General features: G+C 38.7%; 3 protein-coding genes across 7 annotated transcripts; 2 read left to right on the forward strand and 1 right to left on the reverse strand.

Moving 5' to 3' along the window:
* The first annotated feature begins 139 nt into the window (after window positions 1-139).
* On the forward strand, window positions 140-9,934 carry LOC146368184 (uncharacterized). Of its 4 annotated transcripts, XM_084913694.1 has the most exons (4): window positions 140-328; window positions 3,496-3,586; window positions 5,910-6,178; window positions 7,016-9,934. In XM_084913694.1, the coding sequence occupies exons 2-4, from the start codon at window positions 3,564-3,566 to the stop codon at window positions 8,170-8,172; spliced, it is 1,449 nt and encodes a 482-aa protein (XP_084769820.1). In that variant the 5' UTR covers window positions 140-328; window positions 3,496-3,563; the 3' UTR covers window positions 8,173-9,934. The 4 variants fall into 4 exon arrangements, with proteins under 4 accessions (XP_084769820.1, XP_084769821.1, XP_084769822.1 ...); XM_084913695.1 differs by lacking the exon at window positions 3,496-3,586; XM_084913696.1 differs by lacking the exon at window positions 3,496-3,586 and having other exon boundaries at window positions 5,926-6,178.
* A 1,413-nt stretch (window positions 9,935-11,347) lies between these two features.
* LOC146368185 (uncharacterized) lies at window positions 11,348-27,104 on the forward strand. Of its 2 annotated transcripts, XM_084913700.1 has the most exons (4): window positions 11,348-11,893; window positions 17,371-17,453; window positions 21,722-21,974; window positions 24,662-27,104. In XM_084913700.1, the coding sequence occupies exons 3-4, from the start codon at window positions 21,737-21,739 to the stop codon at window positions 25,840-25,842; spliced, it is 1,419 nt and encodes a 472-aa protein (XP_084769826.1). In that variant the 5' UTR covers window positions 11,348-11,893; window positions 17,371-17,453; window positions 21,722-21,736; the 3' UTR covers window positions 25,843-27,104. The 2 variants fall into 2 exon arrangements, with proteins under 2 accessions (XP_084769826.1, XP_084769827.1); XM_084913701.1 differs by lacking the exon at window positions 17,371-17,453.
* Window positions 13,497-17,234, reverse strand: LOC146368186 (uncharacterized). Its single transcript, XM_084913739.1, has 9 exons — window positions 16,349-17,234; window positions 16,239-16,280; window positions 16,079-16,150; window positions 15,931-15,996; window positions 15,692-15,780; window positions 15,467-15,578; window positions 15,278-15,386; window positions 15,122-15,192; window positions 13,497-13,627 (listed from the first exon to the last, which is right to left on the reverse strand). The coding sequence occupies exons 1-9, from the start codon at window positions 17,060-17,062 to the stop codon at window positions 13,535-13,537; spliced, it is 1,368 nt and encodes a 455-aa protein (XP_084769865.1). The 5' UTR covers window positions 17,063-17,234; the 3' UTR covers window positions 13,497-13,534.
* Window positions 27,105-27,483: the final 379 nt, after the last annotated feature.

The raw sequence follows: 27,483 nt of genomic DNA on the forward strand, positions 1-27,483 counted from the left end.
TCATACATTCAGGTTTCTGCAAAGTACCAGTGAGGGGCTCGCAAGTAAGTCGTTGAAATTGTACGAATGGCCTGAAGGGGGCAGCAATAACATTTTGATGCGTCTAATCTGCCGGAAATTAACAAGAAAACAATAAGAACGGAAATGACGCACGCTTACTTCTTACCTCTGTCTTCAAGTGAGAGTTTATCGAGGCGAGATTAACTGCTGTTATCGAAGACATTCTCTCAGGTTGCAAAACAATCGTCCGGTATGAGGAGGAGATCAATCATCACCGCAGACTGCTGGATATCAGCCGGAAACTCGAGATAAAGTTACACATAAATTGGTATGTAAAACTGTGACGATCACAATGAACTAACGCAGGAATACGACTCATGTAGGACACTGATCGGAGCCCAGATTGTAGACAGAAAGAGTAAATCAATGAGCAACTATGACCTGTTTGTATAGAAATAACACAAGTTCCCTTTTAAACGGTAAACTTCTTTTAGCGTTACACACGAGGAAGTGATTTTACTGGAAGGCTTCGTGTATTAAAGTCAAACAGAGACAAAGAAAGCTTCTGCTTTCTGCACAGTGCCGTAGGTCTCTCTCAATATCGCCATGTGGCTGTTGTGCAGGTCTTCCCAGCTACCATATACACTTTGGAGAAGCACAAAAAAAATAATATAAAAATAAAACCTAGTGCGCGTCTACATTGCTGTTTACGGCCAAACGCACCTCCACAAATCGTTTGTGTGGTGCCTTTAGGTATACACCGTAAAGTCAGAAATTCGGTCCATACAAATTTCTTATTCTTAAATATACTTGTTTGTGATATGCACATGTTATTCCCCTTTTTTCAGTTTACTGTTGTAATTTTAATACTTCAGCCAAGAGTTATTTACATTACTTTTCCATCTCTTTAAATCTTTAAATATATAAACTATTAAAGTTTTCAGCAAACAAACAAACAAAAAATCTTGTTCAACGCTGCGATTATTTTACATCTTGTTTTACTGCCGCGCTGAAGAGATAAAGCCCCCAGCTCTCGCTTGCTTTTTCTCCTCACTTTTGCATAGATAGATGTAGCCTGTCTTTCAAACTGTAATATGAACAGACCTATTCCCTTTAGAGACAACAATTAAATATAAAATTCTGTTTCTATGTCATATTATTTCAAACCCCCGACCAACAGTAGACCTGAAAATTATGAAGAGCATTAATAAGTGTAAACATGACTAGTGAAGCTTTGCAGTTAAGAGTGAAGGTAAATAGCTGACTAAATATATCTATTTAATGTCAGACACACTGAAGTGAGAGTGCTTGTGACTTATTAAGGTACCATGCAAAAGTCTTGAGCCACCCCTCATCTCTTCATATTATGACAAGAAAATTGGAAAACGGTTATTGAAACACATGCAAACATGCATGGAAATCCAGTATGTAAGGCTAAAACAGAGTTTGTACAATTCTATGAGCTTGAAAGGCAACACTTGGTATGACCACCTGTGTTCCTCAACACAGCCTGAACTCTGTTAAAATTAGCTTTCTTCTTGAATGACAGTCCAAAGCTCTCGACTGAGTTTGAGTTAGATGCCTGTTTTATGCTTGAATGAAAAAAAAATCCTCTGATAATTGTCAGGTACAAGGGCTGGACTGAAAAAAGTGAAGGAGCAGCCAATTTCTAAAGACCAGCTTTGAAAGACCTTCTGAAAGGCTGGAGAACTATTACTCAAGACCTCTGTAAAACATTACCAGAAACTGGCTCCTTGGATGCAAAATATAAAGATTGGCTGAAGGCTTTTGCACATCACTGGTATCTGTTTTAAGTTTGCCATCATTATATGTTGGGAAGTTCGGTGAGTTATGTGAGATGGGCTATTTATACATTCTAATTAGATCTGTAGTTCACATTTTGGTAAAAATACTTATTATGAGGAAATTCATGGCCTGATTCAAACCATACATTAAATATGGACAGTATGAAGGATTACAGTAGTGACTGCACTGCACTGAGCTTTGGATCTGCTGCTGCTCCATGGTGCTGAAGCTCTTTGGCTTCACATCATTATGTGGTACCCTTGTGAGGTCTCTTAATTATTACGGTAGTATAGAAACAGAGCTGAAGAAGTCGCTCAAAAGCCAAACACTAAAATGCAATAAAAAGTCCAGAAAAATGCAGATTGTCCCAAAGCCAGCTAAAATGATAAAATCTCAGTCTAAGAATATAAGAACACTTTGTTGGTAATATGTTTATATAGGAAGTAACAAAGTACAAATACTTTGTTACTGTACTTAAATAGAATTTTCGGCCTTCTGTGCCTTACTTGAGTACTTTTTACTTTTACTTACATTTTCAAAACAGGCTTGTTACTTTTGGTTTAAGGGATATGAGGGAAGCTATTATTTCATGTCACTGCACGCCTTCAAACATCAAACTGAAATAAGCGTGAACAGTAACACATGAGGGGCAATCCTGTTCGTGTATTAATCACCAGGGTATGTTGATAAAAAGGCATTAAAGAGGCACAATGGTGTCCGATAGTCAGGGTTTAAAGTGGGTTGCGTTTTCTTCTTCTTTTCTTTTTTTTGGCACAACACCAGAACAACTGCAGGTGTCCATAAGTTGCAAGTGTGATACTTCAGCCTCTAAGTAGCCCTGCAGAAGAGTAGTGAGCATAAAGGGAGCAATGTTTTTTAGTGGCAGGTGATTTCAAATGCAGCATTTCAATTAGCTCAACAAACATCAGCTAACACACAAACTGTTTGTGTGGAGTTTGTCTCACAGTGTGTTGCAAGCTAAAGGTCCAGCTGCTGTATTGCACTGGGAGTGAAAAGAAAGAGCCAACTTCACTCAGAGATGGAGAAAAATAAGAGAGATAGGACAGGAGAGGATAAAGAGAGCTTAGATTTAAAGGGAAGGACTGCTCATTTGAAGCTTACATTTAAGTCCTTGTGCTTTTTATCAGATATTGGGTTTGTACATGTGACACTGTTTTTTTTTTTTTTTAATATATATTGTAAAACATGCTGCAAAACAAACACGAGGTAGACTGTTATTTAAAGGCTGCATTAAAATAGATAAACAGGTTAGTTTGCTGTACTGTGATGGATTTAAAGTAAAGATCAGTGTGTTTGACTGGTGTACAGTGGCCGTCCAGTATAAAGACAGCATAAACTGTATACTGTCAGTGTAGAGCAGTTGTGTCATACTCCAGTCCTTGTGGGCCTGTGTCCTGAAACTTTTCCATGTGTCCCTCCTGCAACACACTTGAATAAAATTAGTAGGTCATTAGCAACACTTGACTGCATGCTGCGGTAGCAACCCCTAAACCTACTCAAGTAAACTGAAGTGACGTAAAGTGTTTGGAAAAATGTACTTCTAAAACTACGTGCACCGTGTTCATTCAGTCATGAGCTGCTGTTACATGAATCAAATGGCTGAACTGCCACCTCAGCATGCAGTCAATTTCTATAGAGTGTTGCTAATGACCTACTTATGTTATTCAGGTGTGTTGCAGCAGGGACACATGGAAAAGTTTCAGGACACCGGCCCTTGAGGACTGGAGTTTGACACCATGAAACATCTGGTCGAATTCAGGTGGAATTGGACTTAAGTAGAGAATGTCTATAATTTTGTCAGCCTTCTGCATATCCTCTTTCTCTACATGCATGAATCTTCTCTGTGGTCTACCTTTTTCTTACGGCTTTGCAGCTTCATTCGAAGTATTGCTTCCATTTTCTCCATACACTCCCTTCACTCATTAGTACATATCCATATTTATCCTTAAACATGCTAACCTGCTGCACATATTTCCCAGCTTGATCTCTGCCTAGCCACCCAGTGTTCCTGTTGACTGACTATCCCCCTTTTTCTTTGCTAACCTCTTCCTTTGAATACTTTCCTGTAGTTCCTCTGTCCATCAACAAGTCTCTTTGTTCTCTTTCCTCTCTCCAAAGGATACATCAATCACCTGGTTGTGAGTTTCCCTCACGACTACAACTGTACCTTCCCATTCATCTGGCAACACGTCCCTACTAGGGCTGGGTATCGTCACTGATTTCTAGAATTGATTCGATTCCGATTCACAAGGTCCTGAATTGATTCAATTCGATTTGAATCGGGGACATTTTGCCTCAGACAGTCAGACATATTATAATTCTGATCATTTATCAGTAAATATCCATATTTTTATATCTATAAAAAGAAAGCTGACATTTGTGAGACTTTATCAGAGGTGTAAGCATCACAGCAGATGCCTTTGTGTCAAAGTAACTGAGCATTAAACACAGAAAAACATGAAGGTGATTTTCCTGGCTTTTTATAGCAGATAACCTTAAAAATGCAATAGAACAAAAACTGAAGAAACCCATGAATCAACATATAAACATTACCTGATGCTGATGAAGTGAAGCAGAGTAAAGTTACAGAGGTTTTATTAGAGACACAGCTAAGCATTTTGCAATTTCGCATAATTCTAAAAAGTTTAAATTTCTTCAGTATTGAACAGCAGAAATGAGGCTTTCTTGTTGGAAGTCAGTTAGATTAACAAAAACAACAACAAAAAAACAGTGCCCGACAGTGCTGTACATAACGGTAGACTGGTGGGTAATAAGCAAGCAAATAATGCAGAAAACAGAGATATTTAGATGGGAAACTGTTGTTGAAGTACACTGAGAGAGAGAGAGAGAGCTCTGCAGGAAGTGCGATTTTTATCGTGGTGGAAGCAAAACAGGAAAAGGAGGGAATTAACGATGATGCTTATGTGAAGCGACATGTAAAGTGTAGTTTGGATCTTCTTTTGTGGCTGGTTCAATCAACTTTGTTTGGAGAGAGACAAAACCTGAAGCTTCAGAATATAGCACAAAACAAGATTTAAGCACAAAGTGCAGCCCCGCTGACACATCAGAATCTGTGAGCTCTCGGCTTTCAGCCCCGACGGCGTCGGGTGAGAAACTGTTTCCGATGCGTTGGCGGGTCCGCGCTCTCATTTACTGCTTTAGCCGTTTGGTGGTTCTCGAAATTTTGTGAGGTTTAACCTGAGACTCTAGCATTTTGGGCAAACTAAATTTATATTTAAAAATATAAATAAGGATGTTAATGAATCGATATCACATTATTCAAGCTAGAATCGATTTTAATCGGAAAATCAATAATCAAAACCCACCCCTAGTCCCTACCACCCAGAGCCTGTCTCAGCTCCTTCCAGAACTCTGTGGAACATTTTTCCTTCTTCAGCTTCTACCATTTAATCCTTGCTTCTTCCTTCACTTGTTTCCTCTTCTTGATATCTGAAGCCATACTGTAGACTGCCATCCGATGCTGCCTAGCTGCATTCTCGAATAACACCACCTTCGGGTGTCTTTGCTTTCAGACAGCACATTCTGCATAAGCTGTAATCCACCTGTGTGCTCCCTTCTCCACTCTTATCTGTCACCCTAAATTCCTCCTTCTTGTTGATCCATGTGTTCACTACAGTTGTTTCCATCCTTTTCACGAAACCCACCATCATCTTTCCTGCTCTACTTAACAGGAACACCATAACACCATACCAACCCAAGACCTCCTCGTCTCCTCTTTTTTCGCTTCACCTACATTAAAATCTGCAGCTAGTAATCATTAAATATAGATTTTTTTTTTCTCATGGAAAGGATTTTCTGTCATGTAGTTACTGATGTTTGTTATCTCACAAAAGTGACAATCAAAAAGTGTTTTAAAACATAAGGTTCGTAGAACCTCCCCTAATGTTTTGTACTCTGCTATTAAGAGTGCTAGAACTCAAGAGTGACTCGCACAGGTGCTCTTGAAACACTTGTGCACTTATTCACATATATGAGAGACATGCTCATAGTGTAGAGGCATACTGGAAGATATTTTTTAAAATGTTTGTTTTCTTGTCATCACATCAATAACCTCTTTCTAGTGTCCCTTTTATTAAGACCTCCCACAGCAACATGAAGTGTGAGGAAGAGGAGGGTCTGGATGACCAGCAGATGTGTAACCAGGAGAGTACCTCCAGTATGGACCAGGAGGACTCAGAGCCTCCACAGATTAAAGAGGAACAGGATGAACTCTGGATCAGTCAGGAGGAAGAGCAGCTTGTAGTGAAGCAGGAGACTGAAGGCATCATCATCTGGACTGGGGGAGAGCTAGATATTATGTGGAAGCCTGAAATAAAATTACACAGAATAGGTATGTAAAACTTCAAAATACCATTTATGTATTTTTTCCCCTAAACCTTTAACATTGAACATTAAACCTACATTCTCATAAGCCAAAGTGGAAACTGACTTCTTTCGTTCTGGTGAGGATTTCACTTCCCAGGTCCTTGGCCTCTGAACCATACTTGGCAATTTTTAATGCAACTTCAAATGCAGGACGGTTTGGTGAAAAAAAAAAAAAAAAAGAAACTCAAAAACCAAAGGCAAAAAGTAAAACTCTCTCCCATGACGTTCTGCAGGAAGTACTCAGACTCAAGCATAATCAAAGATGGACAAGCTGCCCCAAGCTTTTGGGCTCTCAATTTCTAGAGGGTGGTCTATTATTCACCCACTTATTAATTTCAACTCATGACTTCACCCATGGCAGACATTAAGCTTCAAAAGATTGAAAACTGTCCAGTTTTCTGTTTATTATTTTTAGTGTGGTCACTTTGACCTGAAAATCTATTACATATCACCCCTTGTCAAAGCATTCCCCTTTGAAGTGCCCTGTGTCCCATCTGAGGAACCTAGGTGCTGTCTTTCTTCTACTACATGAAAGAAGACTGCCTGGACAGGAAACAGTCTACTAGTGCAGATACCTAAATACAACATATAGATGTGCTTGAAACAGCCCATATGTGAGATGAATACATTACTTCTAAATAGGTGAGACATTATATGAGAATTAAAATAAAGTGTCCTTCAGTGCTGTTCTATAATATTCTAGTATGAACGTGTGATAATTTTGAATACTAGATTTACAACCTGAAATACCCAGTTGTGTTTTTTTTTTTTTCATATAATTTTTGTCCATGTGTCACATCAGATCTCCCGCAACAATATATGTGTATGGAGGAGGAGGCTATGAATAACCAGCAGGTTGATAACCAAGATAGAAACTCCAGTCTGAACCAGGTCGACCCAGATCCTCTGCAAATTAAAGAGGAACCGGAGGAACTCTGCACCAGTCAGGAGGGAGAGCAGCTTGTTCTGAAGCAGGAGGCTGATATCTTTATAGTGACTCCTATTTATAAGGAAAGTGACCACAGTGAATCAGAACCAAACTGTGACCATCTCCTTTCTTACAACTCTCCTGAACCAGAGAGCCAAGATCAGAAAGAAAGTGAGCATGTGCAGACAGGATCAACTAGATATGCAGAGCCGAAGAAGAGAAGACATCACAGTAACAAAACAGATAACTGTCCAGTGATGGAGAGTCAGTGCAAAACTGACACAAGTGAAAAGTCATTAAAATGTGACACCTGTGGAAAAACTTTTCAGTATAAATACAGGCTGACTAAGCATCTAAGAGTTCACACAGGTGAGAAACCTTACTCTTGCAGCACTTGTGGGAAAAGATTCAGTCAGCTCATACATGTGAAAAGCCATATGGCAATTCACACAGGTGAAAAGCCATATTCTTGCAGCTCTTGTGGGAGAAGATTCAGAAAGAAATCAACTTTAGATCTTCATGAAAGGATTCACACAGGTGAGAAACCTTATTCTTGTAGCACCTGTGGGAAAGGTTTCAGTCAGACGATACACTTGAAAACTCACATGAGAATCCACACAGGTGAGAAGCCCTATTCTTGTAAAACCTGTGGGAAATGTTTCAGTGACTCATCAGCATTCAGAGTTCATGTTAGAATTCACACTGGTGAGAAACCTTATTCTTGCATTGCTTGTGGGAAAAGTTTCCGTCACATGATAAACTTGAAAACTCACATGAGAATTCACACAGGCGAGAAGCCCTATTTTTGTGGGACCTGTGGGAAAGGATTTACTCAGAGAAAACACTTGAAAACTCACATCAGAATCCACACAGGTGAAAAGCCATATTCATGTAGCACCTGTGGAAAAGAATTTAGAGATCAGTCAACATTAAGAAAACATATCAAAACCCACACAGGGGACAAGCCACGTTCTTTTGACACCTGTGAGAAAAGATGCAGTCAGACAAACATAAAAACTCACACAGCTTAAAAGTTTCATCCTTAGAGTCTATCAGAGCCGTCAGGCATAGCAGTGTGTTAATGGTAAAACTCACACTAGTGAGAAACCAAATAACTCCAAAACCAGAAGGAAGAGATGAACTCACATTCAGGTCAATGAGCTACATTTTATCTCCTGGACAGTAAAAACACTTTTTGTATTGTTTGTTTGCCTTATTCTTATGATGTAGGGGAAACCCTGATTTTTACATTTGTCTGAGCAGATATATATGTACACCTATCAGGCATAGTATTATGACCAGTGAACAACATTATCTCTACATCTTGGCTCTTGTTAGGGGGTAGGATATATTAGGAAGCAAGTAAACATTCTTCCCTCAGAGTTGATGAGTTAAACAGGAAAAATGGTTGAGTGAGTTTATTTGACTTTGGGTCAGACAACTGGGTCAGAGTATCTTCAAAAATGCAGCTCTTATGGGATGTTCCCGGTCTGCAGTGGTCAGCATGTATCCAACGTGGGCCAAAGAATGAAAAGTGGTGAACCAGTGATGGTCTCATAGACAGCCAAGGCTCACTGATCCAAGTGGGATCAAAGGCTGGCCCATGTGGTCCGGTCCAACAAACAACCCCCAAAACAGAGTTAATGCTGGTTCTAATAGAAAGGTGTTAGAATATACAGTGCATTGCAGTTTGGGCGCTGCATAGTTGTCTTACCCTCACCCCCAACTGGTCGTAGTCAATTATTCCTCCTCCCTGAACCTGGTTCTGCAGCAGATGTCTTCCTGTTAAAAGGGAGTTTTTTTCTTCCCACTGTCACAGAGTGCTTACTTATAGGGAGTTGACTGATTGTTGGGGTTTTTGTGTTATACAAATAACGTTGAATTACTGCATACCAGTCGGGGTGTCCATGCTGATCCCTGGCCATGTGAACAATGGGTATGTGAAGATCGTATCAACTACCTAGTATTGTTGTAGACCATGAACACCCATTCATGGAAATGGTATTCTCTGATGTGTGTAGTTTCTCAATCATCCAGGCATGTTAGTTTAAGGAGTTTGGAAAGAAAGTAACTGGACCTCTTTACCTTTTGTGAAGAAACCTTAAGAAGCCTGTGGCCTCTCTATGTGGGGTAATGTGCCCCGCCAAAAGCAAAAATTCTTGCAGGGAGCACAACAAGAATTTTGAGGTGTTGACTTGCACTCCGAATTCCCCAGATATAAGTCCAGTCGAGCATCTGTGGGATGTGTCGGACAAACAAGTCCATACCACAGTACACCTTCAGGGGTCTGGAGTCCATCCCTTGAACAGTCAGGGCTGTTTTGGCAGCAAAAGGGTGGCCAACACAATATTAGGCAGATGGTCATAGTTTTATGCTTGGTCAGTTTGTGTACATATGTATATTATAAATTTATATATTGTGTTAGTGCTGGTGAGGTGATAAATATTAATTGTAGATCCAGGTTCTTCAGTCTTTTCACTTGACAGCGTTGTTACAGAAAAAATATTTTTCTGTGGGTACTTTGCTTTTTATAGCCAAGATTTTATTATTTTATTGTCCAATAAAGAGTCTTTAATCTCTTTAAAGAAAATTAAAAGCTTGACAGTGACAAGACCAAAAACAATGTGCCTTTATGGATTTGAGGTCACCTTATGTTGTAATACTTTTCATAAAAAATAAGCTTCCATATGGACCTCTTCTGTTGATTTATTTATCCTGATTTATTTAGTTCTGTTCCTTATTGTTGTGGGTTCTTTATTCTTAAAATTTAAATAAAGATTTCTGTAAAACGTGACAATTTTTTTTCTGAAGTGTCATTTCTAAAATATGAAGCTTTGGTTGTGTCTGTCATTATTTTATATGTATTTTGAAACTGAGGTTTTGATTATTTGAGGAAACATGCTTCTGTGTGTATTACCGTTCTTGAGCTGCTCTGGCTGCAGAGTGTTGCTGCTTCATTGAAGATATTTGTGTAGAGTAGCTGCAGATTGACAGTTCATACTGCATAAAAATACACTGCTCAGATATTAAAGGAACACTTTTTAATCAAAGTATAGCATCAAATCAGTTAAACCTCTGGGATATTTATCTGGTTAGTTAAGTAGCAGAAGAGGTTGCTAATTAGTTTCAGCTGCTTTGGTGTTAATTAAATTAACAACATCTAGAAGGGCAACAATGACACAACCTCTGAAACGGGAATAGTTTTACAAAAGGAGCCACTGACATTTTTCCCCTCCTCATCTTTTCTCGAGTTTTGCATTTGCCAGTGTCACTACTGGTAGCATGAGCGGATACTTGGACCATAAAAGGTTTCCACAGGTAGCCTGAGTCCTCCTGGATGGCACATCAATACGTGCCATTACCAGAAGCTTTGCTGTGTTTGCCAAACACATTCTCAAGAGCATGGAGGAGGTTCTGGGAGACAGGCACTGTAGGAGAGCTGAGTATGGCATAGAAGGTCCTTATTCCATCAGCAATACTGATATCTGCTCCTTTGTGTAAGGAGGAACAGGATGATACAAAATAACCTAAATCAGGCCACTGGTGTGAATGTCAGTGAGCAAATTATCACAGACTTCATTATATATTTATGCGGTCAGTTTTAGCAACATAACAATATAAAAGATGGATGTAGCCACCATGAGGATTTGGCAGGTAGGGGGAATTATAGTTCTAGTGCAAAGGTGCATGGGGAAATTACTTACTTACAAATAAGTCACCTAATATTTTTTATTGTGAGTTTTTAGTATTTAAAGCTAGAGGAAAAAATGAAACTAGTTTGTGAAACTATGCTAAGAACACACACCTTCAATCAAAGATGTCCAACCTTTCCTTCATCCTGGAGAGCAACTGTGGATCACACCCACATCCTCTGCAGGGACTGTTGTCGATTAAGCACTTTACACCATGCACATAAGAAATGTAACTCCAGCGCTAAATAACATAAGAGCTTCAGGCAAAGAGAGAAAAAGCAGTGTTACATGTTGTGGCTCCTGTGAGCAAACTGACTCACTGTGTCACACACAGATATTTAAATCTCTCTTTACTGATGATGTATAAGCTGCTGAAGGCTCAGTGAAGTTTTTTTTTTTTACATCTTTTTCTGCTAAGTTAACTGAAATCTGATGATGCACAACACACGAGGGCGCCGTCATCATGCTAACAGGGATGTAGAGGAGGTTAAAGCACCTCAGTTTAGCTTGTCCACATATTTTTAGGATGATAAAACTCTTTGTCACAGCACACTGTGTCCCATCAAAGTAATTTAGTTTGAAGCTGCATCACATTCCTTCAGCTTCAGCACAGAGTGTTAAAAACAGAACAAACAGCAGGTTCAAAGCATCAGCACAGTCTTTGTTTTTTTTCAGTAATGGGTGTCAATTTTCTGCCATCGCTGCTAGGCAACAGGACCAGCGCGACGTAAGAGATATAAAAACGCTGAGTGCGGCCTTCACGGCCTGAAAGGATGCAGCTGCTGAGGTGGGACAAAAGCTTTGTGCAGTTCAAGGACTCTGATGGATGATGTTTTATGTGCGGTAGACTGTTAGCTTGAAGAGCCTGTTTTGGTGGTATGAGAGAAATATTTCAGTTGTCCGAGCAGCACTGCCTTTAATTCAGTGTCCGAGAGATTAACTGCTGAAGAAATCTGCTCAGAGGCTAAAAACACGATCGTACAGTATGAAGAGGAGATCAGCCTTTAACGCAGACTGCCAGCTATCAGCCGAAGACTCGGGATAAAGTCACAGATAACAGGTATGTGACGCTTACACAGAAGTAAGACGTGTAAGGACCCTGATCGGAGCTCAGTCTGCAGGCTAACAGACAATAATGAAGCAGCAGCTATGAGCTTTTTTTTTTTTTTTATAGATATACTATATAAAATAGGAGTCGCCACCACCCTCTCTCTCTTTAACAGTAAACTTTTGGCATTAAGCATCCAAGGAGACACTGGGGAAATTTACGTTAGCAGAAGATGGCGTTAGAGATTAAGATAGAGTAGGCAGTAAGGGAAAGCAGTTTGCAGGGTGCCACCAGTTGGATGTCCGCTTCGGCTCTCTGTCTGCCGGTCGGTGGCTACACAAGAGCCCGCTGCCGCCTGTGGCTATCTTCGCCCAGCAGGCCGGTGTTCTGACAAACCATCCTACTTTGGCAAAACGTCCTACCCGTAGGATAATTTTACGGTGTCCCCTGACAAACAGTCCTACTTTGGCAAACCGTTCTACCAGTAGGATAATTTTACGCTGCCATATGACAAACTGCCCTACTTTGGCAAAATGTCCTACTGTACGTAATTTATGCACATTTCTGCTGCCAAACAATAATTCCAGCAAAAATTTAAGTAGGTATGACGGTTTGCCACTTAACTTTGCCCATCAGAGTATGTTTGTAGCTGATATTCATAAAGCCAGTACGGTTTGACACTTCTTTTTACCCATTAAAGTGTGCTTGTAGGTCACATTCACAAAGGTAGCATGTTTTGGCACGTAATTCTTCCTGTCAGAGTATGCTTCTAGTTTATAATAACAACGGTAGCATGTTTTGGCACGTAATTCTTCCCATCAGAATTATGCTTCTTGCTCTTATTAACTAAGGTAGCATGTTTTGGCACGTAATTCTTCCCATCAGAATTATGCTTCTAGTTTATAATAACAACGGTAGCATGTTTTGGCACGTAATTCTTCCCATCAGAATTATGCTTCTAGTTTATAATAACAACGGTAGCATGTTTTGGCACGTAATTCTTCCCATCAGAATTATGCTTCTTGCTCTTATTAACAAAGGTAGCATGTTTTGGCACGTAATTCTTCCCGTCAGAATTATGCTTCTACTTTATAATAACAACGGTAGCATGTTTTGGCACGTAATTCTTCCCGTCAGAATTATGCTTCTACTTTATAATAACAAAGGTAGTATGTTTTGGCACGTAATTCTTCCCGTCAGAATTATGCTTCTTGCTCTTATTAACAAAGGTAGCATGTTTTGGCACGTAATTCTTCCCGTCAGAATTATGCTTCTACTTTATAATAACAACGGTAGCATGTTTTGGCACGTAATTCTTCCCATCAGAATTATGCTTCTTGCTCTTATTAACTAAGGTAGCATGTTTTGGCACGTAATTCTTGCCAACAGAATTATGCTTCTAGTTTATAATAACAACAGTAGCATGGTTTGGCACTTGTTTGTAGAAGCAGTCTGCATGCCAAGGTGCTTAAGTTATACAGCTGTCACCATTGATGTGATTGGAACACCTGACTATATAAACTTTGACAATGAACTCACTCCATTATAGTTACAGTATATATTTACTGAATATATTTACAGATACATATATTTGACATTTATAGATCCAACAGAACACACGGAGAAAGAACTGAAAAAGAAACAGTGTACAAATTATGCACATTTGTCGCACAGGTACTTGACCAGGCTGCTCTCATATTGAGCACATCCAAAATGTGCCCATCTGGAACAAAACTCGCACTGCACCTGAAGAGGGAGAAGGGGGGGGTGTAAGTGTGTTAACCAACATTATGAATTTGATGAGAAAATAATTACTACAGTGGCTTGCAAAAGTATTCGGCCCCCGCGAACTTTTCCACATTTTGTCAGATTGCATTCACAAACATGAATCAATTTTATTGGAATTCCACGTGAAAGACCAATGTCTCTACCCGTCTGGTAGAGACATACCCTAAAAGACTGGCAGCTGTAATTGCAGATAAAGGTGGTTCTACAAAGTATTGACTCAGGGGGCTGAATAATTACGCACACCCCACTTTTCAGTTATTCATTTGTAAAAATTGTTTGGAATCATGTATGATTGTTGTTCCACTTCTCATGTGTACACCACTTTGTATTGGTCTTTCACGTGGAATTCCAATTAAAATTGATTTGTGTTTTTGGCTGTAATGTGACAAAATGTGGAAAAGTTCAAGGGGGCCGAATACTATTGCAAGCCACTGTATACAGTGTTGGGGAGTAACGGAATACATGTACCGCCGTTATGTATTTAAAATACAAAATATGAGTAACTGTATTCCGTTACAGTTACCGTTTAAAAAGGTGGTATTCAGAATACAGTTACTTTGTTGAAATAAATGGATTACACTGCGGTACTTTCCTGTTTCATTTTGTCGCGGGTCAGGACTGTTTGGGTTTTGTTTGACAGCTACGTTCTGTTGTTCCAGGCGGCAGCGTTACGGTTGCCATGGTTACAGGGCGACGCTCTCTCTCTCTCTGCGACTGTGTGTTTCCTGGGTGAGAGAGCGCTTTTTCGTTGTTGTTGTTGTTGTGCTAAGCTAACAGGCAGAATGCTACAAGCATAGCTCTAAAGAATGTAGCATCATGGGCAGTGTAGTCCGTGTTGCAGGGAGAATGGACTGCCATACACGTTATGGGTCTGTGAGCGCGAGGAGGGAGAAAAAGGGGAGTGGAAAGGTACGAGTTGTCATCGAGCAAAAACGGGAGCTGGAAGCATGTAAATATAATAATAACCACTGTAGCCAAGAAGAGAGCCTGACGAGCCCAGCTGTAAGTAAGCTATTAAGACTCGACTGTACACTGTGTTCGTGTTTTCCTCCGAAAACAATAAGTTCCGTTGCAGCAGTCTTTCAACGCCTCTCTCTGTCTCTCGCAAGAAAAGTTGACCCACACAACAAAGTAAAGCTATTTTTCGGCTACAAGCCGACAGGGACCCCGCCGTATTAGTCAGAGGTCCCTTTACTACAGTTCGGAGTCGCGGACCTTCAGTAATAGTAATAAATCACACAGCAATAGTACATTCACGTTGTTGTAAAAAGCATGATAATATATTAAGTATTCCAAAGTATTCAGAATACGTTACTGTCATTGAGTAACGTAACGGAATACGTTACAGAATACATTTTGGGGCATGTATTCTGTATTCTGTAATGGAATACATTTTAAAAGTAACCTTCCCAACACTGACTGTATATTGCATTTGTGGTTTATTTGTTTTACCATTTCAATCATACTGGAGTCAGGATCGGCTTCCAGCATGGAACAAACCACACAGTAGTCATCAGCATTACCTAGAAACACACTGACGTTCAACCTAACAGTTTTAAACAAAACTGAAAGTGCTATTGCAATACAAAAGCACATGACTCAACTTACTTTGATGTTCTAGCAGTTCGCAAGCAATTTCAGTGCGGTGCAGCCCAATGGCTTCTGGAGTAGACAGCACCCTAGTAACCTCTCCACTCAGAAGGTAGTGTTCGGCAAACTGTAAAATATGTTACAGTAATTGCAATTGATTAACTTAATTCTAGTTAAATACATTAAATACAATTGCTTATTAAATACCTTCAACACTAAAACTCCACAACTGCTGGAGTCCATCTGCTTGTTGTGTGGCAGAGTCTCCATTTTCCAATCCACTCTGGACTCTTCCTTTCCTTTCATCTTCAGAAAATTCCTAATAAAAACAAAACAAGTTTTTAAAATGTAGCCAGCATTTTGCTCTAAATAAAAAGAAAAAACCCCACAAACCAAACAACCCAAAACAGATAATTAATGAATGATGAATACCTCCAGTTACGCATAACTTTCCTTTCATAACAACCTTCATTTCCAAGAGGGTCTAACAGCAGTACAGATTGTGAGGAGATTTTGACAACCTAAAATAAAAATTGTATTTAGTAGAATATGTGTATTACACTCACTTAAGTAAACATAATCAATTGTAAGCATTTTCAAAATAAGAATATGCTGCTAAAAAGAACAGTAAAACAAAAAAGAGAAAAAACACATGAGGTGTGAACATGTACCACAAGGATCCAGTGTGCACCAGAGTTCAGTGGGCACAACCAAATGTCCTCAGCCGGAAACAACATCTGTGGAATATTTTTAAGTTTATAAAGGTTTAGATTTATTTACATAACATACACTATATAACCAATATAACATCTACATTACCTTGCTGACACATTTAAACTTCCCAGAAAACAGAGAGGTTGCAACAACGCAAGACAACTGATACACGGGTTTCTGAAAAATGCAAGATTTTTTTTTTTTAAAAGATTACAAAATTGTATAAAATACTTTTGTGAAATAACCGGCATACGTTCTTACTTGCCCTTTGTTTCCTAATGAGGCAGTGCAGGTATTCATCAATGACCTGTTTGGATTAAAAGAAGATTATTTTTACAGACCACCACTAGGACCAAAAATGATTACTTCACTTACCTCATCAGAAAGCCACCCACTGTCCTCCAGTGTGCGAAAAGAAGAGTCATACAATTTGTATGGCCCAACGACTGCCTCTACACGCCCGGTGTCTTTTGCAGCCCAAAGCCACTTCACTAAAAAACAAAATATGATAAGTTTCTTTAGTAATAACAGTTGCCATTTGAAAATCACGGTCAATGGCCAACGGGCCACAAGCAGACAAGGGCCAACGGGCCACAAGCAGACAAGGGCCAACGGGCCAACAACATAAACATGCCAGAGGGGAGTATCCATTTGACTAGCCAAACTGGCAACAATTGACCAACCGGTCAGAATGAGATTTTTAGCTATGCCACCTTTTTCCTGCGTGCTGGGTTTCTGGGGGGTCACTGGTACAAGCTCTTCTGGTGCTTGGACTGATTTTACCTGAGCTATTTTTGGTGCAAACTGAATGACAGAGGATCTGTTATTTTGCAGCGCTTCATGATGATGCTGAGGACTGCAAGGCCACATCTCAGAAGATGGGCTACTCTCAACAGGTTCAGCTGGAGTTGAGACTTGGACAGGGTGGCTTGTTCTATAGGGTTTAATGTGGTCAATACTGTATAGACTTTTTAAAGTATTTCCCTCAGCGTTTTTCAGTCTAACACATTTTCCACTGAAGTCATCAATTGTGTAGGGACCTGAAAAATCCGGTTCAAGTCTTCCTCCTTTTCGCCCACGTTTCCTCATATTTAGAAGCAGAATTTGATCCCCTACATTGTACACAACATTTTTGTACTTTTTCAGGGCCCGCTTGGCGTATGCAACCTTTTGCTTGTCTTGTGACTTCGCAATGTTTTCTTGTGCAGTTTCTTTAACTGCATGTTGTGCTTCACTTTCAGACTGTACATAGTCACTGTACCTTTTGTTGTCTGGCAGAATGATGTTGGAAATCTAAAATTTTGTAGATATTAGCAATTAAAACAAGATGATATCATATTCATAAAGACATTACTGTTTTTTTTTTCTTAAATGGTTTCAATTCTTTGTTCTAACAGAAAGAATTTGACAAACACTCACCGGCACTTGAGCAGGCACTTCTGATGGAAATACTGCCTCTCTTCCATACATCAGAAAAAAGGTGTGTATTTTGTTGTGGTGTGTACTTTTGACCGAAGTGAAAACAGGGTGGGCTCTAGATACAGATCCCAGTTATTCTGCTGGTCATTCACCAGTTTTCGGAGGGCTCTAAATGCAGGCATAGAAATATGTAAAGACAGTAATGAAAGTTTAATTAGAAGTAAATAAATTAATAAATTACTAAGTAACAATTAAGTTTGAATAACATAAGTAATGTTATTAAAAACTGTTAGATAAAAATTAGGCATACCTTTTTATGTTGTCATTGGTCTTTTCATCTAGACCATTGGTCTGTGGATGGTATGCTACTGTGACACTTCTTTCAATTTGCAATAACTTGCAAAGATCAGAGTTGAGCTTCAACAGATAAGGACAAGGTTATACTTCTTATACAAGCACACAAGAAAAAAAACTTTGACCCCAGTGAAGTAAAGTTAAAAAATGTAACTGAAAATTATTTAACACTTACTTCATTCACAAACTCTCTGCCTTGATCTGACAAAATCCTTTTGGGGCAGCCATGTCTATATATAATGGAGCACAAGTGCTGGGCTACCTCAGATGCAGATTTTGTTTTTAATGGGAAAGCTTCAACCCATTTTGAAAAGTAGTCAGTTGCAGTAAGTATATACTGGAAGCCGCTTGAAGTTTTAGGAAGAGGTCCAGTAAGATCTATACCAATAAGTTCCCACACTTCAGACACCTATCAAGGACAAATTAATAATTTGAATAACAATTTGTATAATGTACACATTAACATTGATGGTTAAAATTAGTTGGCAAACCCTCCTGCCTTTATGAATATGAGCTACAAGCATAGTTTGATGGGTAAACGGGGCATAATATTTACCTGAATACACTGCAACGGTTGCACAGCAGTCAGTGGTTTCCCAACTTTTTGACACTGGTCACATTCCAGAATCTTTAAGGTAAAAATATTTATGGAGTTCACGTAAATGTTCAACATTCTCATTTGTAAAAAACAAAAACACTTAATGACATATTCTCTAACGAACAAACTATTTAGCAACAATAGTTTGTGTGCGCGTCTTCAAATCTCTGCCAGGCCTACAGGTTATTACTGTAATATCACTAATTAACCATATTTATTTATATTTTGCAAGTGTACAGTTTCTCTTTTAACTGATATCAAAAAATTTGCTTATTTTAAACACTATTTAACAACAGTACAAACAGTTAATACATACCCATGTTTTAATGTCAACTGTCATACCAAACCAGTAAAATCTGGAACACACTGCATTTAGCGTTTTGTGTGTGCCAGTGTGTCCTCCAATTGGAGATGAATGAAACTCATGAAATATCTTCCTGGCATCATCCATGGTTTTTACTACTCTTCTGGTTCCAACAAAGAGTTCTCCATCTGCAGTAAAACAATATATATTTAGAAATTAATTTAACCACATATATGAGTTGTTAGTATTAACAATAAATTACTGACCCTTTTGTTTGAATTTTGAGGCATATCTTCTGAGGTTTTGCCTCTGAGCCTTGTCATATCCTGAAGGGTAGGAGCCCGCAGAAATGAACGCGTAAATCTCTTCCCACTTCTTCTCCATATCTACGAATGTCAGTAAACATTTTCTTATGAGCTTCAATATGTGCAGTTAACAATGCAAATAATTTAACTTATTAAATACGACATTACCGAAACAGCCTTAAAACACCGAAGCTGCGGACTCAAAAGTGTTGTGCAAATACCACGTGTCCAGTAACTTGACAGCAGACTTCACCGAATCTGCAAATTCGACAGTTTTGTGCAGAAAGCAGATAGCGACTTCACTTTAATATTGACAAACAATCACAAAGGCTTAAAAAATCAAGTATCAACGTCAATAAAAAGTACTAATACTTACTACTTACCTATTCTCCTGCAAATATGACAATGGAGTAGCGTGAAATCACAGCCGGATGCGCTTAGCTTCCCTTTTTGTGTTGTGCGCATGCGCGCACATGCTCAGGAACAACGGGTAGGACGGTTTACGGGGTAGGAGAAATTCCCAGAACACCGGCAGGAATTTTGCTTTCAGAGAGGGGCTTCAAGTCTGAACCAGATGACCAGATGATGATCCCACCACCCTCGCTTATTTTTGTTTTAAATATAAAATGTTAAATAATTAAAATGGTCATACTGACCAAAATTATGGTAACTGTGACTTCAGCATTAACTTAGACTAAAAAGATCCAAACGAAATCTCAGTCTATTAGATGGCAGCACCCGATTCCCCTTTGTTTTTATTTGCTTTTTTTTTGCCACCCCTTGGCTAAATGAGAGTCCACTGCTCCAAGCTTTTAATGTGGAAAACTCAGATAATAGAAAAACGGTCAGAAATTCCACTTGCCAAAAATAAAATACAGAATATTGTTCAACAGCATCTAAACTTATGCACTTATACTACAGCCAGTTTTTAGAAAATAATTTCTTTTGGATTTAAGAAAAGGCATTTCTTCTTTGGCATTTGCGTAGTGCTTCCAGAACGCACTGGAGTGATGTGGCACCATTTGTATGTGAATAAAAATATTCACAAAACAGGAGCTCATCTTAGGTGTCATAGGGAGAGAGGCAGGGTGCAGCCTTCACGAATTGACAATCTGTTGCAGGGGTACACACAGAGAAAGAAACAAACTCTCTTTTTGGAAAATGCTAATGCGGTGGCTACAGGGCTGGCCTTACATTCCTTGTTGACAGTTCATTGGTGGTTGAAACTGAGCTACATTAGGAGGCAGCACACCTGAACAGGTTAGGTTTAGGGCATATGAAACAACCCTGCCAAACCTTCTGTGTACTTACTCCTGCCTTGTACTACATACCGCTGGATTGATGAACAGAGGATTTGGTTTCTGTCTTTGTTGCATGCATGCATTTACCATATTTTGTTTCTTCACTTATTATCATAGCACTGAATCTCACATCAAGAATAAATGAGGTTACCCTTTTTTGCCACATTGTGGATGCTGTAGGGATTGTGTGTGGACTGAGACTCAAGTGGATATTAGGATTTATCCAGAGGAGAGCTGCATTATTATTAATGTGCCACTGTATGAACCTGACATGTTAGTGAAACAGATCCCCATGTATTTGCATGTTAATGAAGTTGCTTTGCCACCTTCATAAATGCATGCATTACTCTTTTTTTTGTAAGCTGTAGGTATTTAAGTCAGTATTATATATTTTTATATCTGTATTAACGCACTAACACAGTCCCAAATCTGACAAAAACCCTGAAACACTGCAAACCCATTGCAAGGGCGTAGATTTGGTTTTGGCATTGGTGGGGATGATTCAACCACCGAACCCTGCCCTGTTTCTTTTTTTTTCCTTTTTGTCTTTGCTTCTTGATAAAAAAAAGGAGAAATATACTTGCCTACATATGCTATTCTACATACTTTTAAACCATTTAAAATTACAATTCATAGTTTTATATGTGAATTATATAATGTTTCCTGTGATGCAGTGATCTTTTGTATGTTATCACACCAAGTGGGTAATTTCCATGGGCAGATGGCTCAAAGAGCTAAGATTAGTTAGATTATTAGTAACTTTGGCTCTATCCAGCAAATCATCACTCAGTCCTCACCCTGCATGTTTAGAGCCAACCCCAAATATTTCTTGTAATGTCAATCCTGATGTTTTGATTAAACAGTGCTGAACTCTTGTTGTTGTCAACTGCTCGTGTGTGTTCCTAGTTCATTCAGTCATTTATGTTCAGTTCATTCAACCTAATAATAAATCTATGAGTCCAGCATTTTGGTCCTCTGTCTCCATTCTCCACACACCTGACCTAACAGAACGAAACACTGGGTCAATGGCCCAGGTACTCTGACAGTGGGTCAAGGACGTAGATTTGGCATGGACGGAAGGGACATGTCCCCACCAATATCCAGCGATTATTGAATTGTCCCCACCAATAATTTGGTCTCTTCGAGTAAAGAAAAATAAACCCAATAGAAAGAAAAAAACGATCTGTCAACCTCTCATTCACTCAGCGGTGCAGAAAGAGTTAAATTACGTTCTCTACTGGAGTCCTACCTCATGTGACAAATATGGCCAATGTGATTGGCTGTGCCTTTCAGGGAGCTCTGTTTAGTTTCACTTAGTAATTTGTTTAATAGTAATTTAACAACAATAAGAATAGCTAATCGGGTAGTGATTCAAGAACTCAATATGTACTGGATTATATTTGTTTAGAGGTGTATTTTCCTGTCATCACATTAGTAACCTTTTTCATGTGCGCTTTTGTTCCTCAGACCTCTAATAGCAGCATGAAGTGTAAGGAGGAGGAAGGTCTGGAGGACCAGCAGGTCTGGATCCAGCAGGAAAACTCCAGTCTGGACCAGGAGGACCCAGAGGCCCCACGGATAAAAGAGGAACAGGAAGAAATCTCCACCAATCAGGGAGAGGGAGAGCAGCTTAAACTGAAGGAGGAGGCTGGAAGTGAGGATGAACAACTCAAACTCAGTGATGATATGTGGAAACCTGAAATAAACTTACACAGCACAGGTATGCAAACCTGTATCAGTCTTAATAAAAAATGAATTTGAATAATTTAGGATCCTACTCACTGCTCAAATTTACATTTATTTTTAGAGAAACAGGAAGAACCTAAAAATCAGCTGCAATCAGTAGCAATAGTGCATGTGTTTCTTAAACATTTAACATCAACAACATTTCTACTGGTGCAGTGGAAATGATGAAACTAAGAGTTCACTTCCTTGGAGCTGCAGAAAAACGGAGTCACTCTGATTATACAGCCTTTAGAAATGATTTGTTTCCCTCATAAAAATATTTGCTGAGTACAGATAGCACCATAATGTCAAAGGTCACAAATGTTTTGAAGCTTTAAAGACTAGTTTCTAATTTTCCAAGTGTCACTGAGGGAATGTTCCCTGTTCTTCTTGTTTTTACTCAGCTTCAGTGATAGTGGAGGAAGCAAATATCTAGAAACTGTCTCAAATGTTTTTACCAGTCCCCAAATTACAGAGAACAGCTATATTTTCTTCCCCTGTTCTCCTCTCCATCTCTCACCTGCTGCTGTCTTGTTTTTTTCCTCCTCTTCCTCACACATAGCTGAATTTGTCCTGGTGCTTCATCAGGGGTGGAGAGCCTCTGTCCCTTCACCTCTCACCTTCTCAGTCTTTTCTGACTCTGGACACCTGCAGAAGGAAGTCAACCATGACAGTTAACAACAAAAACAGCAGAGGTTTATCAAATATCTGTTAACTTGCAGGATGAAAACACAGTTTTTAATAGAATCACTCTTTATGTATTTTAAAAACAAAAAAAGGGGAAACAGGACACGTGACCCTGCAGAAATGTTGGGCTTTATTACAAAGGTGACAGACTCAGGTTGTATGATATAAGCATGACAAAACATGGAGGAGGACTTATTATTAGTGGTTTATACAGGATGAGAGTTCTTTTAACTATAAACCAAGCACAGCATGGTTGGGTCTGTTTCCTCACCACAGCTCATGGGACAGATGTTTGGTCCCTGTGAATACACTTAGTTTAAAGATTGAACCGTCTGCTTGGTTTATTCTAAAACGTTTAAGTACCGTTGGCTTTACATCTACAAACAGACCCAGCTTCGGTAGAAAACGAAACTATCTAACCAAAGCTTGTATGACTCAAGCCAGGTTATGTGGCGATACCAGTAACAATTTTTGATTTGAGGTATTTATTAATGAATTAATTATTCATTTTGAAATATTGATTAGTGTTTTTATTTTACATTTTTATTTTAAATAAACTTATTAAATAATAAATTACTTATGTAATGTTTGAATAAATAAAATAATTAAAAAAAGAAATTTGTAAATTAATTTACAAATGCATAATTTACTGTACAATTTATGCACAGAATTCTTTATTTTGATGAGTGTGGCTCTTGTGGTCCTCCGTAATTACTGAAGGGACCAGGTGACACGTGCACTTTTAAAAAGCCCCCCCCCCCCCCCCCCCCACACACACACACACACACACACACACATACACACACACAAAAACTCAGCAGTCATCTGTTATCAGAAAAATAAGAGAACTAAGTAAATTATATCTATATGTGTAGACTTAGAAGAGTCAAATGTTTGACTGAGAGCCTCATTGCTTTTATCTCATTACTTTTTCTTGTTCTTTTAATTATCACGCTTGATTTTTACGAGTTTAACATTTCCACTTGCTGTTGACACTAAATCTGTGCCCGTGCAGAGACACAAACCCAACACCAGAAGTTTCATTTTGTTCTGTCATCCATTTAAGTTCTAGAATTACATGTTTTCGCTGTAAGCATAGAAATTCGATTTCAACAGCATCCGGGTCTGGAAAAATATATTGGCTTCATCCTGAGTCTGTGTTGTTAGTTTAGTTAGTTATATATGCATTTTAGTTATTGTTATATTGTAATCCTAGTTTAATATTAGTGAAGTTGTGTTTAGTTTCCTCATTTCTACGTTCATTCAATATTTGTTACTTTCCGTTGGTTCCTATTTTTCTTTGTCAGTTAAAATCTCTGGGTGATTTGGAGTTTGGCTTTCTCACCCTTGATTGTCTCTTGTCACTTTCCTATGTCATCACCTAACCATGACTGAGACTGTGCTAAGTGTACCTCAGCTAGCTATCTCTCAGACTCAGTTTTTGGTGGTGAAGGATAGCACATTATGTGTCAATTATGGGAGAGACATGAGCATGTATCATTGCCAGTGGAACTGGATCACTAGTGTCTACTGGTGATGTGTTTGTTGACAGATGTAGTAGGATGAATTGTGAAGTTTACAGGCTATACTTTGGTAAGATTCAGAAAAATGCAGCAAAACTGATCAGATGGCACTTTGCAGCCAAAATAGATAATGACCCACAGCAAAGGCAACCCAAAAGTTCATCAGGACAAATAAATTTGATATTCTTCAAGCCAGTCACTTGATTTGAACCCAACAGAGCACAACAGTGCTATTCAGTTACTAAATGCATTGATTGTTGCATTTTAAATTCCAACATGGTGGTGTACAGAAGCAAAATTACAAAGAATTGGTCATTATCCAATAAATATAGCATTGCAAGCATCCAAATATTTAGCGGAACTTTGCTTAAAAAAAAGTGTGTTAGAACTCAACATTCATTTAGATCATTGCCTCAACATCATCACATTTTTACAATTTTCTGACATTTGTTTTGTTTATTTACCCCTTCAGATTTTCCATATCAACATGTCTGTAAGGATGAAGAGGATTTCACAGACCAGCAGGTGGATAACAAGGAGAAGAGCCACATTATGAACCAGGAGGATCCAGGGACTCTGCAGATTAAAGAAGAACACGAGGAACTCTACACCAGCAAGGAGGGAGAGCAGCTGGTACTGAAGCAGGAGACTGAAACCTTTCTTGTAACTCTTGGTTATGATGAAGGTGACCACAGTGATTCAGAGCCACACAGTGATCAGCTCCTTTCTCACAGCTCTCCTGAACCAGAGAGTCAAGATCAGGAAAAAAGTAAGCACATCAACTCAGAATCAACTCGATATGCGGAGCTGAATAAGAAGACATATGACACGAATAACAGAAACAGAGTGGAAAATTCTCCATTGTCAGAGACTCAGTGTAAATCTGAGATAAGTAAAAAGTCTGCAAAATGTGAGATTTGTGGAAAAACCTTTCATGATAAATCCAACCTAACAAGACATCTGAGATCACACACAGGTGAGAAACCTTATTCTTGTACCACCTGCGGGAAAGGATTCAGTAGGAAATCAGGATTGGAGACTCACGTAAGAATCCACACAGATGAGAAGCCATATTGTTGTAACACTTGTGGAAAAAGATGTAGTCAGATGATACATTTGAAAAATCACATTAGAATCCACACAGGTGAGAAACCATATTCTTGTAATACATGCGGGAAAAGTTTCAGTCAGCTAATTAACCTTAAAACTCACATGAGAATTCACACAGGTGAGAAGCCATATTCTTGTAGCATCTGTGGAAAAGAGTTTTGTGCTTTGTCAGCATTCAACAGACATATGCGAATTCACACAGATGATAAGCCACATTGTTGTAGCACCTGTGGGAAAAGATTTAGAGACCAATCGACATTCAAAAAACACATGACAATTCATACAGGTGAGAAGCCTTATTCTTGCATCACCTGTGGAAAAAGATTTGGTCATAAACCAACAATGGAAAGACATCAGAGAAGTCACACAGGTGAGAAACTACATTCTTGTAGTACCTGTGGAAAAGGATTCAGTCAGATGATAAACTTGAAAATTCATATGAGAATTCACACAGGTGAGAAGCCACATTGTTGTAGCACCTGTGGGAAAAGATTCATTCAGATGATACACTTGAAAAGACACATGAGATTTCACACAAGTTGAAAATTTCACATAAAATGTGGAATAGCTGTTAGTTGTAAAAGTGGGTTTATGGCAGGGCCAATACAGGCAAGCAGGCAAATTACTCAAAAGGTTGATTCTGTTCATCTAGATGTAGCGTTTTCAGTGGAAGAAACCATCTGTCACTCATCACTACTCATCAGAGAGTAAAATGAGAATTTTTAAAAATGAGGATGAGAGGAGATATTTATCTCATATTTGGAAAGTTCTTCTGCAGTGGGAATTATTATTATTATTATTATTATTGTTATTATTAATAATAATGATAATGATAATAATAATGTGTCTGAATAGCATATATAATAAGATATGATATAAAATGATAGGTGTATTGTTTTATGTTGTAGAGGTGATTTATTTTTTTATTTTTTTATTTTTTACAAAATATCTGCAAGTGATACAAGTGAAAAAGGAGGACATGAAAAAAATTTGTTTTTTTTGTTCTTCTTGTAGCCAGGATTTGGTACCCTGGTCATTCAATAGGGAGGTTAAACTTTTGCCTCAACCTGTCTTCTTGATTAATTGTTTAGTTATATTGCTTCTTGGTGTGAGTTATATATTTAAAAGGTTTCAGCAAAATTTGTGCTATTTTTTCTCATGTGTAATCTCTAAAACATGGAGCAAAAATGTTGTCATTGTTTTGGATATTCAGTCAGCTTTTTAAATTTAATGTAGATTTTCTACATTAGCACACAGTCTAATCTGCTGCCTTGTATTTAAATAATTTGGTGTAATCCTTTACAGAGTTACTATAATTAGATTACAATTTCCCTATAAATGACATAGCATGGATGCTGGAGGTGGTAGTCCACCTTTTTAAAAAGAGGGACCAGAGGTTGTGTTCAGGGTGATCACACTTAGCCTCCCTGGAAAGGTATATGCCTGGACACTGGAGAGAAGAGTCTGCCTGTTAGTTGAAACCAGGATTCTGAAGGAACGATGCGGATTTCTTCCTGATCGTGGAAAAGTGGATTGGCTCTTGATTTTCTTGAAGATATTTAAAGATGTGTGGAAGTTTACCAACCAGTCTTGTGGAGTTGAAGGAGACATTTTCACATTTTCCCTTGGAACCCTGTTTTGGATGGAAAAGACTGAGAATATATTTTAAAAAATTTATATCACCATCCTGTCCACTACCCCACGTTTTTCCCAACTATTGTTAGAACATTCCTTGAAAAAGTTGTAGTGTGTTAGTGCTTAAGTCTGTGAATCTCTTGTGTGAAATTAAATATCCTTATGCATTATCTTGCTTCTGGGTCTGTCCTTAGTCCTCTTCAGAAACTGATTATCACATCGTTAGCCTTACTGGTATTGAGTTGTAAAATTTAGACAAAGTTTCCTTTTTAAAGAATCAATGTTTTGTTGGAGACAAACAGAGGCAGAACTAAACTTAACAAAAAGCAAGCCTTTTATTGTGACTGATTACAAGCATAAACCAAACAGGAAAACCAACTAGACAAGAAACTAATCATAAAACCTAAAGTGGGAAAATTAACACATGAAAACCTGGAACACTTGGAAATACCTTGAAAACACAGGAACACGAAAGAGGATTAACTGGTGGTCTGACAAAAGGCTGAGGAAGACGGAGACAATGTATACACTAAAGGGTGACGAGGAAAG

This window comes from Perissodus microlepis, chromosome 18, assembly GCF_051167445.1.
Source record: "Perissodus microlepis isolate ML-2025 ecotype Zambia chromosome 18, ASM5116744v1, whole genome shotgun sequence".
Lineage (NCBI taxonomy): Eukaryota > Metazoa > Chordata > Actinopteri > Cichliformes > Cichlidae > Perissodus > Perissodus microlepis.

Coding starts and splice junctions, on each gene's coding strand:
- LOC146368184 (XM_084913694.1), top strand. CDS start 3,564: ATGAAACATCTGGTCGAATTCAG. Junction 3,587..5,909: donor AAACATCTGGTCGAATTCAG/GTGGAATTGGAC, acceptor ACCTCTTTCTAG/TGTCCCTTTTATTAAGACCT. Junction 6,179..7,015: donor AATAAAATTACACAGAATAG/GTATGTAAAACT, acceptor GTGTCACATCAG/ATCTCCCGCAACAATATATG.
- LOC146368186 (XM_084913739.1), bottom strand. CDS start 17,062: ATGAGGAAACGTGGGCGAAAAGGAGGAAGACTTGAACCGGATTTTTCA. Junction 16,281..16,348: donor GTGGGTGGCTTTCTGATGAG/GTAAGTGAAGTA, acceptor TAATCCAAACAG/GTCATTGATGAATACCTGCA. Junction 15,781..15,930: donor GTGCACACTGGATCCTTGTG/GTACATGTTCAC, acceptor TTTTTATTTTAG/GTTGTCAAAATCTCCTCACA.
- LOC146368185 (XM_084913700.1), top strand. CDS start 21,737: ATGAAGTGTAAGGAGGAGGAAGGTCTGGAGGACCAGCAGGTCTGGATC. Junction 21,975..24,661: donor AATAAACTTACACAGCACAG/GTATGCAAACCT, acceptor TTACCCCTTCAG/ATTTTCCATATCAACATGTC.